At 36.1% G+C, this 15,836-nt stretch overlaps 1 protein-coding gene across 1 annotated transcript in view; it reads right to left on the reverse strand.

Annotated features, from left to right (window-relative positions):
* UBR5 (ubiquitin protein ligase E3 component n-recognin 5) overlaps positions 1 to 15,836 on the reverse strand; it is a 138,201-nt gene that overhangs the window by 11,571 nt on the left and 110,794 nt on the right. Inside the window, exons 39-51 of the mRNA XM_007463255.1 lie at positions 15,558 to 15,826; positions 15,174 to 15,385; positions 12,310 to 12,540; positions 11,750 to 11,823; positions 10,358 to 10,530; positions 10,149 to 10,262; positions 9,028 to 9,248; positions 7,527 to 7,647; positions 7,329 to 7,427; positions 4,622 to 4,865; positions 3,086 to 3,197; positions 2,300 to 2,444; positions 1,172 to 1,302 (exon numbers count right to left, since the gene is read on the reverse strand). Of these exons, the coding sequence (XP_007463317.1) occupies positions 1,172 to 1,302; positions 2,300 to 2,444; positions 3,086 to 3,197; positions 4,622 to 4,865; positions 7,329 to 7,427; positions 7,527 to 7,647; positions 9,028 to 9,248; positions 10,149 to 10,262; positions 10,358 to 10,530; positions 11,750 to 11,823; positions 12,310 to 12,540; positions 15,174 to 15,385; positions 15,558 to 15,826 (2,146 nt within the window). The remainder of the gene's footprint in view (positions 1 to 1,171; positions 1,303 to 2,299; positions 2,445 to 3,085; positions 3,198 to 4,621; positions 4,866 to 7,328; positions 7,428 to 7,526; positions 7,648 to 9,027; positions 9,249 to 10,148; positions 10,263 to 10,357; positions 10,531 to 11,749; positions 11,824 to 12,309; positions 12,541 to 15,173; positions 15,386 to 15,557; positions 15,827 to 15,836) is intronic.

Genomic DNA, 15,836 nt, shown 5'->3' on the forward strand with positions numbered 1-15,836 from the left:
GGCTACCTGATTTAAGACAAAATAAATGCAGTCTTCATAGGGGTACTGAAACTTGAGCTCAGGGGAAGCATTGTAAAAGAACAGAAAAATGTTCAGAAAGCAACCACAATAGGAATCAAATGCTCTAGGGTATTTAATTATTCTAGAATACTAATAAATCCACTGTTCAATCCATAAAGCCAGGTGAAAGCAGTCAATATTATATTCTTGCATTCAGTAGAAAACACTTCTAAATTAGCAACACTTACATATATTTACAAATATCTTTTTTATCAAAAACACACATTATTTGCAACTTTTTCTATAATGGGCTAAGCTATAGCAGTGTGTTGATACTTCCAGAAACAGGGAAGAGGAATAAAGACATAGTACATGAAAGTCAAGAGAAGAAAAATAGTAGTAACAGCAAAGAAAATAAACTTCTAGCAATAGTCTTTGGCTTGGACCATTCGAAGGCTCTGAGACAGGTAAATAGCTGGAATAGGTAAGTGGCTATTTAGTTTCAGGGCTTAGCCTACCCATTTATCCATCTCTAGGACTATATCTAATCTAAGTTCCTCATTCAATATCATGACTAGGAGAAAAATGAACAGACATTTTCATCTAAAATAACACTTCAAAGCCTTAAAGTGAATATTAGAGTAGCCCCAGTAGGGCACAGATTAAGTATGGCATATCTTCCTGTCACTTTTACCTGTCACTTGGGGAAAGGAAGGATAAGTAATTTAACTGTTAGATATTTTTTAGTTTTATATTAAAACAAATATACTACACAATAGAAAGCAAAAACTTGCATGATTTTTAAGATAAATCAGGAGGTCTAAAAGAAATTTCATGTTTATTGCAAGGACTCAGGGATTACACCCAATTCCTTGAGGTATTTGGCCTCTGCCATTACGGGTATTCCACGTGGAGAATGAGATGTACTTCTTTATAAGTTAGTTTCTAAATAAGGTTCGTAAAAGATCTTCAGAACCTAAAGTGACTGCTAAAATTCTGCCCTTCTAATACATGTGAAAGTCAGCTGTCTCCCTCATGGATTTTAAGCCATCTCTTAAAAAGCCATTTAAAGTCTTGTACTATTCAGTATAAATTTTAAGATATGGTGACAGCCACATCCTAAAAATAAAGTAGCTGATGTTTAAACTGTCTTCCCAATTGTATACATTACCGTCCATGTGCAATAATGAGTTCCATGGCTTCATCCACTCTTGCTCTCAGAGAATCTTCACTTGCTAGAAGCAGCAGCAGCTGAGCTGGGGATAATTCCAACAGCATGCCAGTGATTTTACTTGCAAATGCCTGTAAATGACAAATGTTACTTGCCTCTACTCTCTGAAACCTCTTGTCTAAATCAGCAATCTTTTATCAGAAAAAAGAAAAAGAAGAAAACAATGTAAGAAACTTGTGTAACAAATAGAAAAAAAAAAATTCTGAACCAGTAACAGTTTTTATTAAATTGGAAGCTTAATTATAGAAAACTTTGGTAGGTAATTAAATAGTCTATGCACTAGCAGTCTTATTAAAGCTAGTTTAATATTGGTTAACAAGCCTTTTTTAAAGATTTTTGATACCCATGAGTAAACATAAAAATACTCAATTTTCATTTTTTTCCCCTTCCTCATCAGAGACCTGGGAAAATTTTTTTCATTTAGTGTAGCAAAAAAGAGGGAGGTAAGAAGTGAAGGAGGGAGAAAGAGAAAGAAAAAGATGCCTATATTTAAGGCTAAGGATTCACTGAAATATAATTGGTTGACTCTGTTTTACTATTCTTTTGCTATAACATGTACAGTTATGTATAAAGACAAAAAAACACAACTAGGTTATGTTTCATATTCCATGAAAGAAACCTCTGACAGAACATTCAAAATAAAATCTTCCTGTCGTATGTATCAAGAGTAACGTACATACAGCGGATTCACTTTATTGTACAGCAGAAACTAACACAACACCGTAAAGCAATTTTACTCCAAAAAAAGAGAGTAAAGTACACTATTCAATGTGTTCTAGCTGCAAAGTAACAATAATTTGTACAAATAAGGGTACAAATAAATACAAAGAACAGATAATTCCTTAGCACACAAGGAAATTACTAGGTAGGATGCCAACCTGGCATAGGTAGTAAAAATATCCAGCTATATACAATTACTCTCCAGTAAGTCCTGCTTCTTTCCCTCCCTAAGGTTCCTTTTTATTGCAGTCCTCAACCACATGGCTTTCCAGTAGCTGGCAACTTTTCTTAACTGAAAACCAAAAATGGCACAGCCAGTTAAGAGGTAGCTAAGTACACCACACATACCGGTTGCATTGCTTGTACACGGGGATAAAGTCTCTCTCCGAGCGCCTGACGATGTGCTGGCAGAGGATCAGGATCATCACTAGGATTACCTTCAGAGGCTGGTCTGAAGGGCCTAGTGTCGATGGAAAGCTGTCTTCTAAAATCCCTGAAAGATGAACAAAGCTATTATGACTTCATTCCCTTGTCTGTAAAATGAAAATATCAGTGCAACTAGTAACAAAGTTGGAAAACCAGAGCATACAGTTAGCTCCAATTATGGTACTAGGGTGGAAGAATGCCTAAAGAATGATGGTGGGGAAATAAAGATTACCTAGATTTTGTCACTTGAAAATCTATATATCTGCAATGCATAGGTTAATTTGATTCTAAGGGAACAGGACCTTAAAATAGCAGAATCAAGAGTCCACCCATATTTACTGGAAATTTTAGTCAAAAGTAAAATGCTACCCATCCTAACACATGAAAAGTTAGAGGTTTAAATAACACAATTGCCACAATTAAAATTTTAAAACAAATTTAGGAAAGCATGATATGAAGTTAATAAAAATTTCAAAAAATTAGGAACTTGAGCGGGATAAATAAAAAGCCAATATAATTTCAACTGCCTCTGGGTTTTTAAAGCAGAATATTTTAATAACAGTTGGTTAGACTTTTTAAGTTACAATACATATATCCAATTATTAACTTTCATTTTCTAAAAGTCCATAATTGAGACTCTTATTTACAGGCCTACCTCCAATTCATCCAAAAAGATGGTACTCAATAAAAGACACAAAATTATCTCACCTATCCCGATCTCTCCGAGAACCTGCTCGCAAGCCACTACTCCTCCTCATCTCCCTTTCTCTCTCTCTTTCCCGATCCCTCTCTCCTCTGTTCCTTAATCTCTGCATTAAACCTGGAAAAAAATATGAAATACACTTTGTTTAGATGAATGTAAATGCAGCTACTTTAAATGTTAAAGTCAATGTGAGGACATGAGACAAACATAGTAAGAACATGACAACTGTAGATCATCTTCCTTATCATCTGTGTAAGTGCCTTTCTGTCACTCTCCGTATGGTTTTGGGGGTTGGGGGTGATTCTGTAGAATGAACCTGGTAGGTAATAAATGTTCACTCAGTATTTGTTTAATGAATTTATCCCCTTGTCATGTCAAAGCTGTGAAATAATATGTAGCAACTGGGGCTATGTTAATTCCACCATAAATAATGCTGAGATTTCTTACATATTTGAATATCTTCTCTATTCTTAGTTTTGGGCATTAAAGGCATTATAGCCACCCAGCTATTATTATTCTTAAAACCTTAAGCATAAACCAGGGTATGGTTTCCTAAAGAGTAAGCAGAAAAGTTATTTCTGAAACATCATGACTTCCCAGGTTTCCTCATTCACACTTGACAATTTCTTTTTATTACAGGACTATAGAAAGTCAAATGGTGAAACTAATGATGAAAGGCTGAGGTACTCTCCCCATCTTTTCATCCTCAATTCTTTCCAGAGCTCATTCAGCATTTTTCCAGACCTCAGTCAGCTTTTATGGTGGCAGTTTACAGAACCCCAGTAAGATACAGCTACAGCCTAGGTAAAACACAGGATTTTGTTAGTAACTCCTTCTCCCTCAATTACTATATCCATCCACCTACAAGACTGACGATCTTCTGCCCCTACCTTACATGAACCCCCAGTTTCAACCGTTTGTAGTTTTCACACATTTTTAATATGCTAATTGTAATCCTGAAAATTAGGTAAGAATCCTAACCCCAAAGTGCTGATCCTCAAGGAGGCAGAGCTTACACCAGGATGTTAATACAGAAAACCTTCTTACCAAAAAACAAAGTCTTGCTAAATTAAACAGTGAAGTTGGTGACAGAGCCAACTTACATTTGGTTGCAAGCTCCATCTCATTGGGGACTGGAGCGACTCTGCAAATTATACTTTGAAAAGCACTGTTGTAGACAATAGCATTTTCTTCTAAGTATCTCTACTTATTAAATACAGGGATTGGGGGAATCCTGCAGTTTGCTCTTTGAATTTTTATATCACCATAGATCTTAACCTCCCACTCCCCAGACATTATAATTTGAGATGGAAAAAAAATAGTACAATCACAACCATTTATGAAAATAAGTGTGGCAGTAAAAGAGCAAACTGGTAAATTGTCAATTATAGTAGTTTAAACAAGATTAAATCATTAATCTAGAATAAAATGGTATAAAAGTGTAAATTTCTCCCACTGTAAACATATATAACCGTGATTATCATTGTTTCCATTAAACAAGGAAAGAATTTGTATGTGCTTGTTACCTGTAGAGTACTTACTTGTATGAGTGCCTTTGTTGGCATTTTGGATACAATCTAGATTTGGCAGTTTTTCATTGGACAAAAATGCTTGTGCAATGGCTGTATAAAAACTTCGTGCTACACCACTGCCCTCTCCTGGTTCATCCTTAAATGTAACTTTCACCCTATGTACAGCCATAGGTGTAGTAGCACATCTTCGACCAAAGTGATTGTTAAGTTGCCTCATGGTCTGCTGAATGAGAAGATCTCGATCCCGATCAACCTATTAAAACACAACAAAAAGTAGAAAATTCAGTGTTGGAAACCACCTTGAAATTTTTCTATGTAAAATCTGAAAATCTAATTTTAGCTTTTCCTTGACAGCTGAAATAGCTACGAAGTATTTGGGTTCTCCAAAGCTTATATTCCAAATAACACTCTAAATCATACAAGAATATCTTACATTAAATCAGGATAATGGAATTTAACTCAATTACAACATTTTCTTAAAAGGTCTACCAATTTCGTAATAGAGCAGGATAAACTGCAAGTAGATCAAAGTGTAAATTTTTTTTTTTTAACAGTGAATCCTAGAAAAAAAAATCATAGGATATTCCTTTGGTGGCAGAATACCATAGCAAAGTAAAAGAAAAATGACAAACGGGGAAAAACATTTGCACCTTCTATTACTGACAAAGATTCATGCGTAGTGTATATATACACCTAGCGTTTCTAAAAAAATTGAGGAAAAAACACTTTAATAGGAAAAATGGGCAAGAAATATCAACAAACAGTTCCCAGAAAAAGAAGCAGCCATAATATATGAAATATATGAAACAAAGTTTAATTTTGCTCATAATAAGAGAAATACAAATTTAAATTATACTGCCTATCAGATTGGCAAAAATCTAAAAATTTGACAACAAACTGCTGGCAAGACTTTGGGAAATCAGGCCTTCTTGTGTTGATGTTGAAAGTGCAAAAATATACAGACATTATGTAGAGGTATTTGCCAATATTTGACGAAATTACATACACACATGCCCTTTGACCCATGTCTATCTATCTATCTCAAAGACACGCTAGCCAAATAGAGAAACACACATAAGGCTATTATTCATCACATCTCTATTTGTAACAGCAAAAGACTGGAAACAAACCCAAATGTCTATCAATAGGAAACCGGTTGAAAAAAATTGATACAGCCATAAAATGTGGTGCTAACACCAGGTAGCTGGAAAAAAGGCAGGCAGAACAGAACATCTCTCTCCATTATATAGCCATGGCTTTCTCTCTAGGATATACTGTTAACTGGGAAAAGCAAGGTGGAGTAAAATGTATAATAGCATGCTCAGGGTGGGAGTGGGGGAGAGAGATGCGTAATGAATACACACAGGATTATATATTTTTTAAAAGGTGGGAGGGAAGTAAGCTAAAAACAAGAACAAAAACCCGAAAGGGGGCAGGGGGAATACAAAGTAAAAGAGACAGGAATGGAAATTAGATTTCTCTGAATACAACCTTCTTCTACAGAGTTGACCTTGCAACTGTAGATATTTTACATTAATTATGAAACATAACAAAGTCAAAAAAAGGAGAGCGCAATCCCTAAAAAGTGAAAGCAAAATGAACTGAAAGGCCCTAATTGTGTGGAGATGAGATGGTAGGTAGCAAAACCACACAAAATGAATTATTTCAAGTGACTTTAAACAATGTAGTTTGACTGTACATCTCCAATTGGATATGCTCTAAGAACAAAAACTGCAAATAAATCTTGGGCTATTTTCAATAATCATTTTGTTGGCAGTGGTGTTGATGTTATGATTCTAAGACTATTGTATACATGCTGTGGGATAAAAGCAAATGAGTAATTTTATCAGTGTTGCTGGGAAGCTGGATTATTCAGTTCAGAAGAAAGGAAGTGAAGACTAAAAGGTGAAAATAGAACAAACTTGTGGTCCTAAATCTTGAATTTGGAGTATCAGTATGAACTCATGAAATAATTTTCTTCTTCCTTTTTTAAAGGAGCATTTCCTACTAAAAGGCCTAGAAACAATGACAAACCCAACAGGCAGTGAGCAACCTAGAGCCCAGATTATAATCTCAAAATACAATTTCCTGCTAAAAGGAAGCAGGGCTTCTTGAAGAAATGGCTGATTTAAAGGTCTGTGACAAAAAATAACAGAAAATGAGACATACCAAAACGTAAGGAAGCTGTCAAAGATTGGACTCTCGCTAGCCACAGAAAAGATAATTTGAGCATCAAGGAAATGAAGCATATCCAAACGGTTTTTTGTTTTTTTTTCTGAGTTACGCAGGCCTCTCGCTGCTGTGGCCTCTCCCGTTGCGGAGCACAGGCTCCGGACGTGCAGGCTCAGTGGCCATGGCCCACGGGCCCAGCCTCTCCACGGCATGTGGGATCTTCCCGGACCGGGGCACGAACCGGTGTCCCCTGCATTGGCAGGCGGACTCTCAACCACTGCGCCACCAGGGAAGCCCCCAAACAGTTTTAATCCATGTGTTCATAATGATACTTAAACGAACAAACCCACTGCTCATCATTACAGGATGTTAGGAAAACAACTGCCAGAGATAGCCATTACTCTAAATTTGATGATTACCATTTATTTTCTTTAAATTTTTAATTACATAGTATATATCTCCTAAACAAAATTGTTATTTGTTTTTAATTTTTATATAAATAGCATACTATATGTATAGGATAAGAAAATCTAAATACCTTTACCTCTAGTGATAAATCTCTTGACTGCTGATTTCTCAGTTTTTCCATTTCTCTACGGAATTTTGATTCTTTTACCTCGAAACCACCCAATTCAGTTAGGATCTTAAAAAAAACAACAACAAAACAAATGCATGACAGAATTATCCTCTGAAATATGTTCTTATCAGGCAGAATAGAATGTAAAGTGCTCAAAATACATACTGATCCAGGTTCTGCTCCAACGTCTTCCATGAATACCCTGCCGAACAGTTCTAAAGAAAGGCGCCAACGTCCTAGCAGCATATCATGGGAAATGACCATTCCCATGAAGCTACATTGTGGCCTGTAAGAAATTTAAGGCGAGAGGGGGAAGCAGTTTAGGCAACTCTAAAAACTTCCTGGTTTTTGGTCAATAACAGTAATTACCTTGGTCTTTTAATATTCTGAGATCTTAAGTAATTCAAAACCACATCCTCTCTAATGGAGAACTTTTCTATAGCTACTCGTTCCTTGGAGAACTTCTTATTACGTAAGGATACATCCCCAGGCTGGCTTCCATCTTCACCTTTAATTTTACCTCCTCTCCTTGAGTCCAGTGTCTGTCTCCACTAGATGATTCCCAGACCCCTCTTTAGTTCACAATGGACCAGAATTTCATTGTGTGAAATATATCCACTTCAATCATACTTAACTCATACTCAACATGGTAAAACTCAATATGGCCTCTTCACCACAGTGACAAAGCCTCCTGATTTCTTGCAATAGTACCACCTGTTTTCCTACTGCACGGACTTGAACAGATTTTAATTTATTCTTCCCTTGGTCCCTCCAGAGTGATCAAGTCCTTCATAAGTTTTCTTTTCCTACCATGGTTTCCTTTTCATCCCCAAAGGCAGTATTCTACTTCAGCCCCCTTTTTAACAACTAGCCAGAAGGAATAACAGCTTGTCTCTCTACCTCTGATTCTTCTCTCCTTCAATCTATCTGCTTCTACACATTCGAACCATCTCAGCTCAAATCATATTGTCTCTAGGAAGCTTGGGCCATCCCAGTCCCTAATTCTTCCTTGCCTTTTATGGTTGTTAGACTGTGTACACAAGATGTATATAGTTTCCTAAACTAGTTTAACTCCTCCTAAGCAAACCAAAAAGAAAAGAAAAAAAAATCTGACATTACATAACCAAAAATCATACAGCATAAAGCAGACACTCAACAAATCATTCGGTGATCAGCCATACTGAGTCACAGTATATACTAGGCAAATTTTTACTGGGAAAGCAAAGAACCTACCACTTGCAAGAGATTTAACTAATGTGAACCTGGCAAGGGAGTGAGCCCAAACAAATGTGAAAGTCACAAATCTATAAAGCTCTTTTTTTCACATGTTCCCCTCCCATAGCTGAGCTCCTGCTAACAAGTGTATAATTGGCAATTTGACATGGATATGTACTTTAACTCAGTACTGAACGTTAAAAACAGAGTCAGAATTTCTTCAGTAAAAGGAGGAAAAAATCAGAATGCCAACCAATGTCAAAACAGTCACAAAAAAAACAAAATCCAGAAAACTCTAATATTTAAATATCTGATTATAAACTAGGAAAACACAAATAATATTTCATCCTATTATTTATATACAAAGAAAATTATAAATTTTCTAAATACTCTTACAAAAATTATAATAGCCATAAATAGCACAGAAAAACTATCTTCACTTAGCAAGTACCTGAAAGATGTAAGAGGTGGCCCTTCACTTTCAGTCAGTCCTATTTCTGCGAGTAAACTGCTTTTCAATTGTGCAGCAAGATCGTGAGCAGATGGCCCTGGTTTTGAACTCTCAGCTTCTTCTGGCACCACATTCTGTTCTTCCCCTTCCTTTTTTTGCCGATTTTGCATGTTTGTTACATTTTTCAAATTGGCAGCATAAGACATTTTAGTTGGAAGAACCTATGAATTTTTACATTTAAATGTTAGATATTAAGAAACAAACTGACTAGATTTCCTTTTCAACTTACTAATACTCCACAGAGATCACATGGCAGTTAAATAATTCCCTTCTGGCACTTCAACTACAAAGATGCAATCTATTTCTTGTCTATCTGATTCCCATGGATGAGCACCAATTCCAGTGCATTTACCAGAGCAGCCTCAGAGAACTTTTCAAGGTATCTTTATAATATCTGTGGTTACTTAAGTGTCTTATGTGCAAAAAATTCTCCTTTATCACTTAGATAATAAAGAAAATTCTATTCAAGTACATGTCTTCTATATGCCTGCTCTTAAATGGTGTTATTACTTTTCCACTGGAGAAACAGTACAATTTCAGGCTCTCAAATCAGACTTTCATCTAAAAACTAGATCTGTCACTTCACTAGCTGTATAACAACAGACATTCCCACGTGAAATTTATGTAATCTCTCCAAGCCTTACCCATAAAATCAGGATAATAGTGTTTTCTACCTAACATGGTTGTGAAGATTAATTGAGACAGTGCCCAGGAGATAGAATTATCCAACAAATGTTAGGTATCATCATTAATATTACTTTATTCCCATTCCAGACTCAAAAAGTTACAAGCCAATATTATATATGCTCATATGTATAAAAATTTTAAATATTCAGCAGAATTACAACAGTCAATTCCGGAACAGGCAAACACAGCAAGTTAGTCTCAAAGCAGACTAATAACAGTATTGGAATTCCTTTAATTATGTCATAAGGCAAGAATTTCTGATACTTCTGTTATTTGGGTAAATACAATATTCTGAATGCATTTCCAAAAAACTAGACGCTTGGATAAGTGTTCAACTCACAAATATTATATTGTGAAGATTTTTACTATCTTACCTCAAGGCAGTTTCTATCCACTGTAACTTCCATTAAGCATTTTCCACTACTGGCAGATGAAGAATAAAGACCCTGACTTGGACGGCCAAAAAGATCCTCCTTTCTAGCATTTGGCTGGAATTTTAATAAAAATATTACAGTTACATTGAACACTTAAAAAAAGTAAATTCAACTAAAAAGAAACCTTAAGGCTAGTTTATGTGAATCACCTGCAACAGATGTGGCTGATCAGCCAAGGGGATGGCTTCAGCTAGAGGCACTTCAAATGGATTTGGGGGTATACACCCAAGGAACGTCATGGAGTCGGAGCGTCGGAAAAATGGATGGTTTTGGCCAGTTTCTGCGGGAAGAGAGTCATCATCCTTATCATTCAAAGTAGCACCTAAACATAAAGAGATAAAATGTTTTTTTTAAAAAATTAATTATTGGGGAAGGGCAAAAGGATCTACATCTGCTCAATCCAAAATTCTTGTTATCTCTTTATAAAATTTTAATGCCACTCAAAACAAGTTGATAGTCCAAAATTTTGATGATATTTTAAAGTGGTAATTCTAAATATTGATTTAAAATGGTTACAATGATAAATTTCATTTATGTGTATTTTAACACAATAAAAACTTGCAAAAAATATTAGCAGTAACAAATACTGTTCCATTTTGTATTGGACAGACACTACCCACATCCACCTCTTCTCTCTCTAGAGATTTAGACCTGAATATAGCTAGTTTCCTGAGCATGTTCAGGACCTGGCTCACTGATGACTCCACAAAAGGGGCTAAAATTTGAGCATCTGCTTACTTTTAAGTTGTGATTCCTCTATATAAGAAGATAAATAGAGAAATGTCTAGGCAACTCATACATCCCAACAGGAAATCAGCACACCAGCACCAACTCCCATTAATGGAATAAAACTTTTGTCAGTGCTTACAGTATGCTGTGAAAATAGCAGTGAGCTATGGCTGGGTTCTCAAAAAACAGCAGTTAAAGTTAAGCTGTCTTTCCCAGGCCTGAATAAAGTACTACATGATAGTAAGAAACAGGCAAGCGGACTATTTGACCCCACTAGAAAAGTATTTTAATTCTACTTGAAATTATACCTGAAAGCTACAAATAAGAGTGTAGAAAATCCCCAAATTTCTTGAATTTGGAATATTTTCTCTCTTTTTTATTGCATTAACTGTTGAGTTTTGATGAAATAGGGAGTTATAACTGGTATTTTCCATTTTCTTGACTCAGTCTATTTTGCATCAGCATTAGCAAAAGTTCTGCTAAGACTTGATTCAAATGTATGTAGTACCAACACAGTTAAGAATAAAGGTAAACACAAAACTAAGAAATGCAAAGGAGAGATACAAAGTCAAAATAGAAAAAATATTAACTGTTGAAAAAGTTTATAATATTTCTTTAACTCATCCTTATTTATGAAGTAATTAATGCAAGGATATATAAGGAAAAATGGACAGAAAATGCAAGAAACGGGACATAGAGAAGAAAAGAGAAATTCCCACCCAGACAGAAAATAATGAAGTTAAAAAGCTTGAAGGGGAAATACTGAGGCAGCCATTTCTTGAAGTAGATTAGCAGATTTTCTGTACACTAACTTTGATTGGTGTCATCATCATTTTCATGTTCTGAATCTTCATTATCAATACCCAGTTCCAAGAGTTCTCGTGTCCTTTAAAAAGACAAGTGAGTCATTTTACATGAAGTATTTTGTGCTGTATGAACAGGAGCAAAGGTGATGCAAAAAATACTGAAAAGGTTAGTTTAGTATCTAACCAATTTCAAACACTGGGATAAAGTTTCAGACTCTGGGAATGGTAGACTAATCAGCCAAATGTACTACAACTACAAAATAGGTTCAACAGAAGCAAAAGGCTAATCACACCAAGAAATAGTGAGTGCTTACACAAACTCTAATAGAAAACATGATAAAACAATCAGGACAAACTACCCCAAGCATAAAGCTTAACTGGATTCTTAGGTTTCATGTTTTAAGTGAGGAATAGCTATGGAGAGCGGCTGGATGGACTCAAGCCCACCTGCCCACATGAAATGTTCCTGTTTGCAATGTTCTCCTTACTCCAAAAACCAGGCAATGTACTAATGGAGACCACAGCAAGTATTTCTTAAAACAATCTCATGGCAAGTATGGCTCTACCTTTTGCGTTCCAGCTGAGGTGTATCCAATGTTGTCTGCTGATTCATTGCTTTAATCCAATATATAAGGGCTTGAAAAACATATGCCACATGCTTCAATGAGCAAACATCCAAAACTGGAAGAACATCAGAATGCTCATCATTATGAGACCGCATTAAAGACAGAGCATAATTTAGGAAGTCGCCTCGAGCAGACATCATTCCTTGACGGGCACTAAGCAATGTGGCACGTCTACAGGAGTAAAAAGAAATGAAGATGTTTACGAAAAGAACACAAATGTGAAATGTACCACTGTTATAAATATGCAGAATTAGGAACTGAGACTATCCATAAATAAAAACTCATTATGCCTGGGCTCTGCCTTAGAAATATAACCATTGTATATTATTTATAGTACTGTATACATTTATAAAGGAAAGAAATTCCAGTGTCCTCTGGATTGGCAGAAGGTACTCCTTCCCCGGAGACAATGGTTCTCAAACTTCAGTGTCCACCAAAACCACCTGGAGGGCTTGTGAAAACAGGTTGTTGGACCCACCTCTATAGTTTCAGTAAGAATGGGTTAGGGTAGGACCAAAAATTTATATTTCTAACAAGCTCTTAGGTGATATCTTGATGCTGCTATTCTGGGAACCACACTTTGAGAACCTAAAAGTGTGCCTAAAATGACACCAAAGGCACAAGCAACAGAAGAAAATAAAGAGCACTGGACTTTACCCAAATTAAAAAACCTATGTCCTTCAAAGAACACCTTCAAGAAAATGAAAAGACAATCCACAGAATGGGGCACGGTTTCTGCAAATCCTGTATCTGAAAGGAACTTGTATCCAGACTATATAAAGAACTCATAAAATTCAATAATAAAAACAGAGGCCAATTAAAATGTATAAAACATCTAAACAGACATTTCTCCAAAGATACACAAATGGCCAATAAGCACATGAAAAGATGCTCATTACCATCAGCCATTACAGAAATGTAAATCAAAACCACAATGAGAAACCACTTCATACCACTAGGATGGCTATAATCCAAAAGACATATAATAACAGGTGTTGGCAAGGATGTGGAGAAATTAGAAACTTTATACTCTGCTATTGGGAATGTAAAATGGTGCAGTCACACTGGAAAACAGTCTGGCAGTTCCTCAAAAGGTTAAAGAGAGTTACCATATGATCCAGCAATTCTACAACTAGATATATACCCAAGATAATTGAAAACACATTATCTACACAAAAAACTGTACACAATCTGTTCATAGCAGCATTATTCGTAATAGTCAAAAGGTGTAAACAACCCAAATGTTCATCGACTTATGAATGGAAAAACAAAATGTGACATGGAATACTAGGAAATAATGTATTGATACATGCTAAACATGGATGAACCTTAAAACCATTATGCTAGGTAAAAGAAACCACATATTTTATGATTCCATTATATGAAATGTCCAGAAAAGGCAAATCTATAGAGACAGAGAGTAAATCAGTGGTTGCTTAGGATTAGAAAGTAGGGGAAAACGGGAAGTGACTGCTAATAGGTATGGGGCTTCTTGTGGAAACGAATAAAATATTCTAATATTAATTGTGATGATGGTTGCACAGCATACTCAAAACTATGGAACTGTATACTTTAAATGGGTGAACTGTATGGCATATGAACTACATCTCAATAAAGCTATTAGAGTGAGAGTTAGAGCTATTAGAGCAAGAGAGAAAAGGGAACCCTATCACCAAAGAAAACCTATTATCAGAAATCTGTGTTCTTTGGCGTAGTGACTAGCCTAATGAAGACAAGGCTTGTGTCTATTGGTGGAGCTTCCTAGGACAGGAAAGCTGCTGCCTCTCAAGTCTTTATCTCTAATCCAGGTCTCTTTGCCAAGCATTCAATTTTGCATATTAAACATCTCCACTAAATTCTCTCCCAGTTCTCAGCATGTTCAAAAGCAGGTATGTCCACTCTACTCCTCTAGATTTTTCTTTTAATTTTCGTATCAGTTATTCAGAATCTAAATTCAGAAGATGTAAAATTCTGCCTCCTCCCTGCTCCATCCCCCAACACGGCCCTAAGTTCTGTTTGTACGATTTCAGCGCTCTCTCCTCACTGGCCCTTCACTGCCCTACTTCGGTGACTATTACTTCTCTTGTAGACTCCAACCATAGTCTTGTTAAATTTCCTAAGCAGTCTCCTAGACCCTTGTGTTTCCTCCATTTATGGGCCACCCGAAGTAGCAAGGTTGTTTAGCCTGAGCCAAAGCTAGAAACAAATTCTAGGACTTCGACTTCAGGGATGGGACATTTTCACTATATAGCACTGCCAATAATCTAGTTTCAATGTGTGGGCTAATTTCTAGTCCTGAAAAACGTCATTTTATAACTGAATAGAAAGAACACAATAAATACATAAACAAATATACTTTAATTGTGATTCAACAGGCTGGAGGAGGTAGAAAAAGAAATTTGATTTTAGAAACCAAAGAGCAGCTTAGGTAATTACACAGACTTTCTCCTTCCCAAGTACAAAGTACATTCATATTTAATCATGGTCACAATAAGTCTTTCTATGAATATATGCCTTTCAAGGGGGGAGGCCTGGGGAATGAGACAAGGCTGTAGACCAACTACTTCAAAAATGAGAAGAATTTAGTATCAGATTACTACAACATGAATGAATTTTTAAAACATAGCTTGGATTATAACTTATTTTGTTTCAACTACACAACGATTTAAAAGAAGTAATGCAAGGCACGTATTTCCTCCTTTACAACAGAGTGAGGTCTTATGTAATAGCAATCAAAAAGCTCTAAACTTCTAGGCTATAAGGTTTCTGTCTAAACATACAAGCATAAACGAAGAATTTCATACCGTCTGCCTTCAAGCGTTCGTAAACTAGCCTCTTCTCGTGCAGTCATCCTTTCTCTGCGAGCTGAGTTCTGAGAAGCATGAAGAGGATGATTGGGATGTCCCGGATCACCAGCAGATGCTAATGCAGAACCATAACGTAATTGAGCTTCAGTAGAATCCATAATACTGACCATCCAGTTCCAAGTGGGAATAAGCTTTTCTTCTACATAGTTCTACAAAGACCAAACTAAAACAGTTAAAACTATCCAGATAAAGTTAAGTTCGATAGAGTAGTATGATACAGACATTTAAGTACTTGTAACATTAATTCCCATTATACTGGAATTCTCATAACAGATAGCCAAAAAGTATATTTGAATGAGTAACTTTGCAGTGGTTTCATACCTGTAAATTTACTGCATCTTGGTAAGTCAATTTCACAGCTGCTGGAATCTGAGAGTATACTAGGTGATTATACTTAGGAATAAGCCCCATCAAATCCGAGATTTGTCTGATGACAATGCTATAAGCCCTGGCTAAACTGCTTGCAGATGTTAAGTAGCTGCTGGCATTGCTAGCTTCCAAAGCAGCTGCTGCAGCTGCAGCACTCGTGCTGATGGTACCACTCCGGCGTAAGTTGGAAGGATCAATATAAATCAAACCTGCTGAACTTGCTATAAGGGA

The sequence above is a fragment of the Lipotes vexillifer genome, unplaced genomic scaffold (genome assembly GCF_000442215.2).
Source record: "Lipotes vexillifer unplaced genomic scaffold, Lipotes_vexillifer_v1.1 scaffold1829, whole genome shotgun sequence".
Classification (NCBI taxonomy): Eukaryota; Metazoa; Chordata; class Mammalia; order Artiodactyla; family Lipotidae; genus Lipotes; species Lipotes vexillifer.